This window comes from Molothrus aeneus, chromosome 21 (genome assembly GCF_037042795.1).
Source record: "Molothrus aeneus isolate 106 chromosome 21, BPBGC_Maene_1.0, whole genome shotgun sequence".
NCBI classification, from domain to species: Eukaryota; Metazoa; Chordata; class Aves; order Passeriformes; family Icteridae; genus Molothrus; species Molothrus aeneus.
Window position 1 is genome coordinate 6,549,344 of NC_089666.1, and position 12,769 is coordinate 6,562,112.

Consider the following 12,769-nt stretch of genomic DNA (forward strand, 5'->3'; position numbering starts at 1 on the left):
CGGCGGGGCCGTGAGGGGAGGGCGAGAACCGCGGCCCGGGGGCTCCGTGCGGACCCCGCCCGGGGCGGGGCAGCGCCGGGGGGGCTGAGGGGAAGGAGGCGGCCCCTCGGGGACGGCCCGTTCTGAGGCCGCGCGGCTGCTCCTCCCGGCCGTAGGGAGGAGCAGGGCTGTGCTAGGGAGCTCGGCTGGAGTTGCCGTGTTTTTAAAGTTAAAACAACCCAAGGTTTATTAATAAATCCCCTCCGCGGCTCGGCTGCCCCTGTGCTTGACCCCCCACAGCAGAGCCCGACAGACTGAGGGTAAAACTAACGAGAATGTTAAGATTCTCAACCTGTCTTTTGGGGATGTGGGGTTAAATAGGGAAGGTTTTTTTTAAAGCTGCATGTTTGCATCGCTGAATAAATGTTCTTATTTGAACAGTCATTGCTGGCTCTGCCAGTGAACAAAGAGAAACAAAATGTTAATATCACGGCTGAGTTCCCAGTTACTGAAGGCTTCGAGAATTGCAGGTAAATTGGTATTGTGTGGCCAAGATTTCTGTTTGTTTGGGTTTATTTTCCTGGGCTAATTGGGCTCCCGGAAGGTTTTTTTTTCCACCAAGCAGTGCAGGAGAGAGGAGCTGTTGTTGAGTCAGTGGTTGTTAAATGTGTTTATGTCCTGTTTAATACGTAAGTATGGTGTGGCTTTGGAGAAGATTCCTTAGCAACAGAGAGGTGTGATACAGCAAACACTTCCTTACCATTCCAGATTGATTTTCAGTCAGAAAACACAAGAACATTCCACTTAATGGAATCATGGAAGGGTTTGGGTTGGAGGGGACCTCAAAGACCATGGAATTCCAACCCCTTCAGCTCCCAGTGAAGGGGAACCTTAAAAACCATGGAATTCCAAACTCCTGCTGGGCAGGGACACCTCCCAGTGAAGGAGATCCTTAAAAACCATGGAATTCCACCCCCTTCAGCTCTCAGTGAAGGAGAACCTTAAAGACCATGGAATTCCAAATTTCTGCCATGGGCAGGGGCACCTCCCAGTGGAGAACTTTAAAGACCATGGAATTCCAACCCCTTCAGAACCTCCACCCTGCTCTGCCTGGATGATTTGGGCAGCTTTCCCACTAAAATATAATACATTTTTAGCATGACAGCATTGTAGTTAAAATTGAAAACTTGAAGGCTTGAAAATCCTTCCTCGCTTTTGTGATGTCGATACAACCTCTGCGAGCGTCTCCCTTTGTCAGCTTGCTCTGGCCGGATCTGTCTGTCAGTTTGAGATCTGGGGCAGAGCTGTTCTCTGGAAAGTTCTGCAATTTTGAAGTGCAAACCCCCTTTTTCTCCCCAAGGCCACCTCTTGCCCAGGTCGGTGTCGTCGTTCCTGTGCTGCCGCTCCCCGTGCGCCCGCTACAGCACCCAGCCCCAAAACCCCAGCGGGGCCCAGCCCCAGCAGTGGCACACGCTGGACCCTGAGCTGGAGGAGATCCTCATCCCCAGGAAACTCTCCATCAGCCCCTTGGAGAGCTGGCTCACAGTCAGGTACTCCCTCCCCAAAGCTCAGCCAGAAGCCAGCCATGAACACCCAGAGCCCCTGGAGTGTCCCCCTGCCGCTGGGACGGGGCAGGTGGAGGAAGGAGAGGGAGCTCTGGGTGACAGAGTGCAGTGCAGGAACGTGCTGAAGATCCGCAGGAGGAAAATGAACAGGCACAAGTACAAGAAGCTGCTCAAGAGGAGGAAGTTCATCCGCAGGAGGATAAAGGAGGGGCGCAAGAAGAAGCGGCAGGTGAGCTCAGGGGAGGGCGAGCTCCCTGGCAGGAACGTGGCCACACAGCAAAGCAGCCTCTGTGCAGGTTTTGGGGCATGAATTTAAGAGGATTTAGGGAAAAATGAGCTTGGATGAACTCAGCTTGTCTTGCTTGACTTTCCCTACAAAACTGAGGAATAAAATTCAAACCAAGGAACCAGCTGAGAAATCACTTTTGGGTCACATCCCTGATTTAGGGATTTTTTTGTGTTTTTCCTTGCATGGACCGAGAACTCTAAAACTGAGATTTGTCCCTCTTGAATGTCGCTTTATTTTATTTATTTAGCCAGGGGAGGGGGAGCTCCCTGGCAGAAATGTGCCCACACATCAGACCAGTCTCTGTGTAGGTTTTGGGGGATGAATTTAAGTGGATTTAGGGAAAAGTGAGCTTGGATGAACTCAGCTTGTCTTGCTTGACTTTCCCTACAAAACTGAGGAAGCTGGTGTAAGAAAACCAGCTGATGCATCACTTTTGGGTCAAATCCCTGATTTAGGGATTTTCTTTAGTCTTGCTCCTTGCATGGACACTAAACCTGAGACTTGAATGTCCCCCTTGAATGTAGCTTTATTTTAAAGTCAAGCTTGTCTTGCTTAACTTTCCCTACAAAACTGAGGATTAAAAGTGAAACAAGGAGTTCTGTGAGTCAGGAATTTAAGAAAACCAACTGATACATCACTTTTGGGTCAAACCCCGATTTAGGGATTTGTTTTTGTCTTGCTCCTTGCATGGACACTAAGAACTCTAAAACTGAGACTTGTCCCTCTTGAATGTAACTTTATTTTCTGCAAAATTATGGGAAGAAGGAGGAATTGGAATGGACAGTGGTACTTGATAAGGTTAAATGGAAGTGGCTAAAATTTGATTTTACCTTCTCAGTTTTCCTTGCACAGGACTTTTAAAACGATACTGCCAAAGTCCCTGTGAATTTAAATGTCTTCTGATGAATTTTCTGCAGTAAAATTCAATATTTTGACACTTAAAACCCTTTGTTTCCTTTGTGTGTGTTACACCTACACTGTCCTTGGGGCATGTGGGCAGTGGCTTTTGCTTCTAAGCTGTGTTACCATTTTTTTTCTCCTTTTATTTTTTTTTTTCCTATTTTAGATAAAATTTGAGAAAGATTTGGAGCGCATCTGGAAGAAAGCTGGCTTGAAAAGTGCTCCTGCAGGCTGGCAAACCCCCAAGATCTACCTGAGGAGTTCCAAGCGCTAAAAGAAACCCCACCTGTCACAAATTTTACACCTGCAATTGTAATTAAAAAATATTTAAGTATGTTGATGACATGTAACCTTTTTCTGATTGTGATGAAAATTGTAGGAAGGAGTTTCCCAAGGAGGAACTTTTCCTCCCCAAAGGAGAAGTGTGAGCTCTTTTTGCTGAATTTCTGGAGTCCCTCTTTGAGATGAGGCTGAAGCTAAGAAAAATCAGGTGTGCGAGAAGGGATCAGTGAAGGAATTTCCTGTTGTTTATACGGCACAAACCTTTGGAAAAGTTCTTTTCTAAATTGCATTTTTTCACAGCCTTACTGCAGAAAGGTTGGGGTTTTCCTGAGGGTTGTTGGGATGGGAATTGGATCAGAATTCCATGGAATTTACCTGCAGGAGCTTTTGGTGTCTCTTCTGTGGAGCCTTGGGCATGTTGTGAGCATCCTTAAAAGGCACATTTCTTTTTGTGTTCTATTTTGTGCTAATAAAAAATGGTTATTTTTTTTGTCTTTGGCTGACCCGTGTCATGTAAAACATCCAGATATTGGTCAAAGTAGAAGCTCAGAGCTAATGATTCATTAACTACAAAAACTTTTGTGCCTGAGACAAGCCTGATACAATCAGCTGCTTTTGCATGGTTGAAGAGAGTTGTGAAAGCTGTGAAAAATACAGGTGCTTAAAATAAACCCTGACAAAGGACTTCTTATCTGGGTTCTGCTTTGGGTTCTGCTTTTCTTTTTGGGGTTTCAGGCAGTTCTGGGTGGTTTGGTGTGATTTAACTTTTGTGTTCTGGCAAAGAGATGGGGTGGGCTGAAGGGGAAAAGAATAAGCTGGGAAACTCCCTGAAAATTATTCCCTTTATTCTGCTGGGAGAGGATAAATTGAAAATGAGGAAAAAATTCTGTGGAAATCATTGGTACACAAGGTGCAGTTTAGGACATCCTGAGCCACAGCTTCTCTGGGCCTTTCCACCCCTCACAGGCAGGAATTCCTTCCTAACATCTTCAGTCTCTCAGGATTTGTGTTTTCCTCGTGGCACTAATCAAGTTTTACACCCCAGGGCTGTGTCAGCTTCCTTCAGTGTTTTTGAGCACAGGATGGAATTTAAAATTCACGTAACTGAACATCCAGAGAGATGGAAAATGCCCCTGATTTTCTGTAGAGGGAGCATGAGCCCAGGATATGCTCACAAAGCTTTATCAGGAGCTTCCTCCAAATAAATACCTGAATTCTTCCTCTCCAAAATATCTGAATCTGCTCACTTAACCAAGGTTTAGGTGCATGTGTAGCTGTGGTAACAAAAAAAAAAAAAGCTGCAAACAGGAAAGCTTTGATTTAAAATTCCCCAAATACTGAAAATTTCCATTATTTTGCTGTTCTGTTTCTGAGAGGAAATGGTTGAAAACCAGACAGATTCATGGTGTTCATTACAGAGCTTGGAGAGAACTGATGAGGTTTTTTTGTGTCACTCATTGGGCTGGAAAGGTCCCTCAAAACTGGAATATAAAATCTAATATCTCTCATTTTCCCTTAATTCTTGGATTCTATGCAGGCAGCAGCTCAGCTGAACAGAAGAAATTCAGGGATTTTCTCTCAGTGATCAGGTTTGGCTGGAATGAGTTGACTCTAAAATAGGAAATCAGCTGACTTGGAGGGATTGAAAACTCTGAATTTTGTTTCTCTGAACCAAATCCCATTGCAAATGTGGAGGGTGTTGCCCCGTTTTGGAAAGCTCAGAGCCCAGCAATGTGGCAGTGGCAAAAATACAATTTTTTGAAATGTTAACAGGATTTTTGGTTGTCTCCTTAACTTGTACAGCAATGGTTCTTAACCAGAGTAAGAACTAAATACATTTTTAAGAGTCTTCTCTAGAAAATGTGGTGTTCAGTGACATCAGCATGGATTCTTGAGGTTTTTTACAGGCTTCTGGACATAAAATAAAAGTTATTTCAGCCACAAATAAATCCAGTTGAACTTAAAAAATACATTCCAGCTGAGAATCAGGCCTGATTGTGTATGGGAAGGGGAAAAATGGGAAATAACTGCTTCCTGCAGCTTTTTCCTAAAAGCCTAGATCAATTTCCAGTATTTTATGTAACTAGAAAATTGCTGGGTGCTCCGTGGTGGGAGAGATGAGGTGTTGGAAATGACAGGAGATTTTTAGGATTGAAGCAGGAGATTTATGATACTGCTGCACACAACTGGAGCAACAAAAAGAGAAATAAAGAGAAATATTCTTCCTCTTGTATTGGCTGCTGTGCCTAAAACCTGTTTTTTTGGAGCAGGTTTTGGGTTGGTTTTTTTTTTTGTGTGTGTGTGTGGTTTATTTCTATTTGGGGTTTTTTGGTTGTTGTTTGTGAGGTTTTTGTTTGCTTTGGGTTTGGTTTTTTTTGTTTGTTTGTTTGTGTGGTTTTGTTTTGGGTTTTTTGACATCAGAGGGAGAGGACAGGGGTGATGCTGACTCTGAGCTGGAGGAAATCCTTATTCCCAGGAAACTCTCCATCCTTTTGCTGCTGGAGGATTTCTCTGCAAAAAAAAAAAAAAAAAAAGATTTTTTTCTGATCTTTTTATTGTGAGAATTGTTCTTTCTTCCATTAATAGGCTTCAGTCTCAAAAGGGAGTAAATCAGCCAATATCAGGGGATGTTTACAGAATTTGGTGTACAAAACACCCTTCAGGGCATTGAGCACCATTAATAATTAATAAATTTAATAATTCTGAGCAGGAACAGTGGGTACCTTTACTCTGCCCTGTTAAATGGGACACTTTGATGTGAAAAACCAAAATGTTGGTGTACAGTGGCTGCAGGAGCTGTGACCTGCTCCTCCTCAAATCCTGGAGCCTCCCTGCTCCAGAAGTTCCAAATTTAACAAACCAGGCTTGTTCCCACCAGCTGAAAACCCGGCTGAGCTGGAATTGCTGCTCTTACAAACAGCACCTGGGCCTGCCTCAAATGCCACCTTTCCTTTTCACCATTCATGCTTTTCCAGGAAAACACCTTGGTTTGGGGTCATTTGGGCTGAACCTCTCCAAAAACAACAGCACTCTGTACCCAGCCCTGGAGCATTTGTGAAATGGGTTTGAAAAGTGGGTTTTTTGGTGTTTTTTCCTTGCTGCTTCTTAAATAAATAAATAAAAATATCAATAACTCTAGCTGCTGTAAACATCTGAGGTAGCTTGGAGCAAACACAGGTTTGCTGGTTTTCCTGTGGAATAATCCATTCTTGCTTGATTTTCCCTACAAAACTGAGGAATAAAACTGAAACAAGGAGTTCTGTGAGTCAGAGAATTGAAGAAAACCAGCTGATACATCACTTTTGGGTCAAATCCCTGATTTAGGGATTTGTTTTTGTCTTGCTCCTTGCATGAACACTAAGAACTCTAAAACTGAGATTTGTCCCCCTTGATTGTAGCTTTATTTTCTGCAAAGTTATGGGAAGAAGGAGGAGTTGGAACGGGCAAGGCAAAATGGAAGTGGCTAAAATTTGGTTTGAAGGAGAAAATGTTAAAAAATTAAGGTTTTTTTTTTTTACTTGTTCAGTAATTGAAGCTTGGTGCTGCTCAGACAGATGTCTGAGGGAATTGCACTGCCTTTGGTCTAGGAAAAAACCACTCCTGGAGCCTCTCAGCAGCTGGAATACTTTGGAATTCCTTTCTCACTCATAAAATAATTGGTGTTCATACAAGGATGTGGAATTGTGAGCATTTCCACATTGTTCTGAGGGAGAAATTGGATTTTCACCTTGTTCTGAGGGAGAAATATGCATTTCCACATTGTTCTGAGGGAGAAATTGCATTTCCATGTTTTTCTGAGGGAGAAATAGGAATTTCCACCTCGTTCTTGGGGAAGAATTGCATTTCCAAACTGTTCTGAGGGAGAAATTGCACTTTTATATTTTTCTGAGGGAGGTGTGGATTTCCACATTGCTCTGAGGGAGAAATATGCATTTCCACACTTTTCTGAGGGAAAAATAGGAATTTCCACCTTGTTCTGAGGGAGAGATTGGGATTTCCACACGTGGTGTCATCCCCAAAGTGGAATGGGAACTCTCACTTGATTTCTAAAGGAGGCAAAGCAAGCAGCACCCTGAGGTTTTTTAGCTAAAATTATGGTTTCCAGAGTCCTTTTGGGTTAATCCTGAGCAAACACACTTTTCACACAGACTCCCCTTAAAAGCTGAGCAGGCTCCATGTTTATGTGTCTAAATTTGGGTTTAGACAATTTGGCAGCGGGATTACACTGCATTATGGAAAGCAACCTCCTTTCACCCAGAGTATTTTTATTTTTAATGAAACAGCCTGCAAACCTGCGGTAAATAACACAGCTCTGGGAGGTATCTTTGAGCACCCTCTTCAGGACCAACCCATTCATTTTCCCACTCTTTTCCCAGTCATTTCTGATCTCAAAATAAGCTGGAATCCCACTGCTTAATTATTTTAGGTGGGTGCAATGGATGGGCTGCAATTAGTGTCAAACCTCCTGGTAGCAGAGCTCTGTTCCCACGTGCAGAAAGGCCACAAAATGTGATTTAAGCACAGTGCTGGTGGCCACAAAGGGGACACACAATGTCAGCTCAGCTCCTGAGGACTCCCAGAATTTTCTCCTTCCTCACAGGAATGAGCAGAGCCGGGTGATTGTGGCTTGAGCTTTGCCCAGGTTGGAGAAATCTGATTTAATTTTTCCTATTGGAGGAGTGAAATTCAGTTTGAGCAGTGCTGGGTGCTGTGCCTTAAGCTTCGTCCAGCTGGGAGAAATCTGATTTAATTTTGCCTCTTGGAGGAGTGAAATTCAGTTTGAGCACTGCTGGATGCTGTGAGGTGAGCTGCAATAGCTGCAACATTGAGCTTTTCCAAAGTTGGAGAAATCTGATTTAATTTTGCCTCTTGGAGGGGTGAAATTCAGTTTGAGCAGTGCTGGATGCTGTGAGCTGAGCTCTTCCCAGGTTGGAGAAATCTGATTTAATGGTGCCTGTTGGAGGAGTGAAATTCAGTTTGTGGTCAGGGTTTGTGCTGTGGTCAGCCTCCTCCAGGGGTTTGGGAGTGACCTGGAATTCTGGACGGTGCTGCAGGATTTTTGGACACTTTTCCAGCTCAGTTGCTTCTCCCCTCTTTTCTCCAGAACTTTCCGTAGGATTAACACCTTTCACATAAAATGCCTCAAAATCTGGAATGACAGAGGATGCAAAACTCTTGTCCCTGCAGAGATGGGACCCAGCTCTGGTGGCTTTTCCCTGGAATTCAGACAGTGGAACAGCCAGGAGCTGCTGCTTTCTCCCCCATTTTTGAGGACAAACACAGGGGCTGAACGGAATTCAAAGGGTGATTTGATGCCTCAGCCATTTCCTCTGAGCCTCCTGCCGTCAAATTGGAGCAGGACTGAGGATTTATCCCCCCAAGTGCAGCCTGATGGATCCTTTGTGGATTTGGGAAAGCTGGAGATGCTCCAGAAGCACATGGGAGTGAGTCAGTCCCGTGTCATGGCTTGGACACTCTTCTCTCAGGTTCAAAAGTTGATTTTGGGGGACCTTTTGTATAAATTTAGAAGCTTTGGGAGCACTCAGTTGCAAGTGGCCTTGAAAAAAATCCTGGTTTTTTTTAGGAAAATGCATTTGCTGGCTGCTGCTGTGGACCTCAGGGAAGGATGAAGAGATGCAGATCCATGAACAGAGCCACTCTGGAGTTCTGGTTGCTGTCACTCCAGAGCTGCACATTCTTCCATCCCCTCATGGATTTTGAACTATTTTTTCTTATGTTGAAGGCACCCCTGGCTCTCAGAATAGACTGGGAGATGAGGACTTAATATTTTAAATGAAATAGAAGGTAGAAAATGCAATTTCATTGGGGTAAAGAAGCAGCAGGTAGAAATGACTCCTGATTCCCCTAGGAAATGGGAATTCTGGAAAGATCTGAGAGGCAAGAGGGATGAAATGAAAGTTAAAAATGAGAGTTCTTCCCAAAATCTTCCCAAAATCTGTGCAGCTGGTGCAGGCTCTGCTCCCAGCTCTGCCACTGCTGTGCTCTGTGAGTTTGGGTGACTCATTTCCTTTTGTGTTCCATGGCTCCCTCCTGCTCCTGTCTGTTTAGATTCCAGATTTTTTCCTCCCAGGAGCTGCCTGTGCTGTGCTGTGACCAAGAGAGAGCCTTGCACACATCAATGAGGGACCAGAAAACACATTTAATGTGATTTTAGTTATTTTTTAGCAGCATTGAAATTGAAACAATCATCTCAAGTATTTAAAATTAATTTTTTTTTTTTACTAAAATTATTTTTCTGGAGAAGTGATTTTTCAGATTTACCTTCATACAGTTTGGTCCTGCCAAAAATATTAAACTTAACAGAAAACCATAATTTACACCTGCTCCGTGGGTGTCTGTGAGTTGCTGCTTTGTGTCTCTTTTTCCATCCCTGATTGATTTGCTGCCTGTTGTTTTCCCATTTCTCCATGGTCAGTTGTTTTTTTTGGGTAGCTTCTGTCTGGAATTAAAAAAAAAAAAAAGAAAAGAAAAGAAAAAAATAATCAGTGTTGGTTTCCTGGGCAATTTCTCTGTTTTTCTTACTGGTTTTTATTAATGCTTTTGAGATGAATCCCAGGAATCTGAAGCTTTGCAGCCAAAGGAGGTGTTTAAATTTTGAATGCTGTGCCATCCAAGGGTGCTGGAATGCAGGGAGCTTTGGAGGTGCCTTGTGGGTGCAGACAGAGCACAGCAGAGCTGGAAGGACACACAGACACGTGGATTAATGGGAATAATCCACCCAGCTGGAAAACTCTGGGTGCTGCAGTTGAACTCCTCACTTGGGCACATCCAAAGGAAATCGAACCCTAAACCTCCAGGGCATTTCTGCTGATCACATTTCTAGAAACGCCCACAAAGACAAACGACAGCCTTGGGCATCCTGCTTCACATCTAAAGCAGCCACTCAGGTGGACAAAGCCCTGCTGGAAGTGCGGGCTCAGGGCGGTGATTGGCTTGTGGGAAGTTTCCTCCTCCCCATCTCTTCCACTTTTTTACCCTTTTTGTTTTCAGGCTGCGCTGAGAGGCTTCCCAATAAATCCAAATTGAAGAGCAGCAGCCAGAAAAAGTGAGCAAGCATCAGATCAGGAAAAAGTGTCTGATGCCAAGGGGAACTCTCCATCCTGCAGTGCAATTTTTGAGAGGCACTAACACGAGTGGAATGGCCCCATCCTCACAGCCACAAATCCATTAATTAAAAAGGAATGCCAGCATTAATGATCTGTTGACACAAATTACAGTACAAGGACCTGTGTGCAGGGTTTGTCAGCACTCCAGGCTCATCATCAACAGCTCCTTTAAATACAGAGTGTTCCACCAGGATCAAAGGAGAAAATTCCTACTCATGGGAAGAAGAAAGGATCAAATTCCTGGGACAGGAAAGTAGTAGGGAATGCTATAGTTAGAGTACAAGAGTACAGCTAATTGCCAGTGGCAAAGGCAGCAAGGAAAAATAAAATAAAATTCAAAGTAAAATACGGAAAAAAAATAGAACAACTTTGCATGGGAACAGTGACAGAAAGACCAACAACATTTTCATTTTTCACTTTTCTCTTGAAACCAAATCCTCCAGCTGCCATGAAGCCCTGAAATAATCCAGCTTAGAGCAAGAACTGTGAACTGAAAGGACAAAATTGAAATCCAACCACAATGGCAGGGCTGCCAGGCAGAGCCTGTCATTACTGCAGGGCTGGAACAAGGCAGGCACCTCTCAGCCCCAGCATTTCCCTGCTTGTTCCCCAGCCACAAACACAAATTTGCCTTCTCACAATGACAAGGTGATGCTCTCACCAGATGTTGTTTTTTTTTTTTTGTTTCATTTCCCTGGAATCCACTGGAATCAGCAGCCTGAGATGCAGCCACCAAAGCAGCTGAGGGGCTGGGAAATGAGCAGGGCAGAGCTCTGACACCTTCAGGCTGTGGGGAATTTAAAAAATGTCATGGGAAAACATTAAATATCAGAAATATTCTATAGATATAGAGATACATTATAGAGATATAATAGCCAGAGACAGGTGAAACCCACAGAAATGCCCCCCTGGATTTGTGGTGAGCACTGGGCAGCCAAGGGATGCTCAGTGTTGGGAGAATCAACCCCAGTTCCCCTGGGAGTGGGGAGGGAGAAAGGCTGGGGAGCACAGCTCAGCTCAGAGTGGAGAAACTGCTTAAAAATTCAAAATTCAAATCCTCCTAGAGCAGGAAAAATGTTGACACAGCTGCTCTTGCAGGATGTCTTTGGAATAGCAAAGCCCCAGGAAGCAGAGCTGTGCAGGATTAGAGATTGGACAAGGCAGATATAATAATAAAATAATTATTAATAAAAATAATAAATTAGATAAAATTATATATTTTAATAAAATTATTTATCTTTATAAAATAATTTATAAATAAAAATAAATAAAATTATTAATAAAATAATAAAATAATAATTTTTTTAAACCCTCAATGTGTCCCTTTCATCCCCTCTCTGAACCCCACAGAAGCTGCTGCTCTCCTCCCTGGGGTGATTTTAGGAGATTTCAGCTTTGTCCAGCCTGGACTTGGCTCCTTGCAGTCAGGAAATATCCAGTCCATGAGAGCAGCAACCACAGCAAATCTGCTCCTTCCCAAAAACCCTGCCAGGAGCAGGCAGTAACCTCTGCACTGCCACAGCTGGGAGGCAGAAAAGTGGGGAAAAAACCCTGGAATTGCAGCCTGGAGGGCCCTGCCCATGGCTGGGAGGGAGCAGGGGAAGGAGAAAATGCTGGATTTGCTGTTTGTTTGGTGGGAGAAGCTTTTTGCATCCCTGGCAGGCATTTTCCAGGCTGCTCTGAACACAGCTGATGGAGACAACAGGAAAGGCTCCTTTTTCCATGAGATTCCAGGAGATTCCATGAAATTCCAGGAGATGCCATGAAATTCCAGGAGATTCCAGGAGATTGCTGGCCCAGCAATCTCCATGAGACTCTTCCATGAAATTCCATGAAATTCCAGGAGATTCCATGAGATTCCAGGTGATTCCATGAAATTCCAGGAGACTGCTGGCCCAGCAATCTCCATGAGAGTCTTCCATGAAATTCCATGAAATTCCAGGAGATTGCTGGCCCAGCAATGCCCATGAGATTCTTCCATGAGATTCTGGGAGATTCCATGAAATTCCAGGAGATTCCAGGAATCCTCCACGAAATTAGAGGAGATTCCAGGAGATTGCTGGCCCAGCAATCTTCATGAGATTCTTCCATGAGATTCCATGAAATTCCAGGAGATTCCATGAGATTCCATGAAATTCCGGGAGATTCCAGGAGATTTCTGGCCCAGCAATCTTCATGAGATTCTTCCATGAGATTCTTCCATGAAATTCCAGGAGATCCCAGGAGATTCCAGGAGATTTCTGGCCCAGCAGCTGCTCTGGATCAGCGCTGTGCTTGTTGTGACACCTGGCACGGGTCAGGGGCAGGGGAACAGGAGGTTTTGCTGCCTGCAGGTGGTTTGGGATTGGGATAATGGGAATTCCTGATGCTGGCACAGAGGAGCTGATGGGATCAGGGTTGGGTTGGGCTGGATTTGTTCACACCCAGGTGGGGAGGGGCTGCTCCCATCCCATCACCCCCCAATCTCCTCACTGCACAGAAATGTCAGAGTTGGACTTGCCAGGGAAAGTTTTCTTCTTATCTGAAGATTATTTTAGGATTTTTCCCTAGAAACAAACCACTCCTCTGGATCTGTCTTGGACAGTGTGGAGTTAACAGCAGGCTGCATTTTTTTTTTCGTGGTCATA

The 12,769-nt window shown here is 44.2% G+C and overlaps 1 protein-coding gene across 2 annotated transcripts; it reads left to right on the forward strand.

Moving 5' to 3' along the window:
- Positions 1–3,509, forward strand: AURKAIP1 (aurora kinase A interacting protein 1). 2 transcript variants are annotated; one of them, XM_066564140.1, is made up of 4 exons: positions 1–21; positions 421–509; positions 1,340–1,773; positions 2,900–3,509. In XM_066564140.1, exons 2-4 carry the CDS (start codon positions 458–460, stop codon positions 3,005–3,007), a joined length of 594 nt encoding a protein of 197 aa, XP_066420237.1. In that variant the 5' UTR covers positions 1–21; positions 421–457; the 3' UTR covers positions 3,008–3,509. The 2 variants fall into 2 exon arrangements, with proteins under 2 accessions (XP_066420237.1, XP_066420236.1); XM_066564139.1 differs by lacking the exon at positions 1–21 and adding an exon at positions 100–299.
- The last annotated feature ends 9,260 nt before the right edge of the window (positions 3,510–12,769 follow it).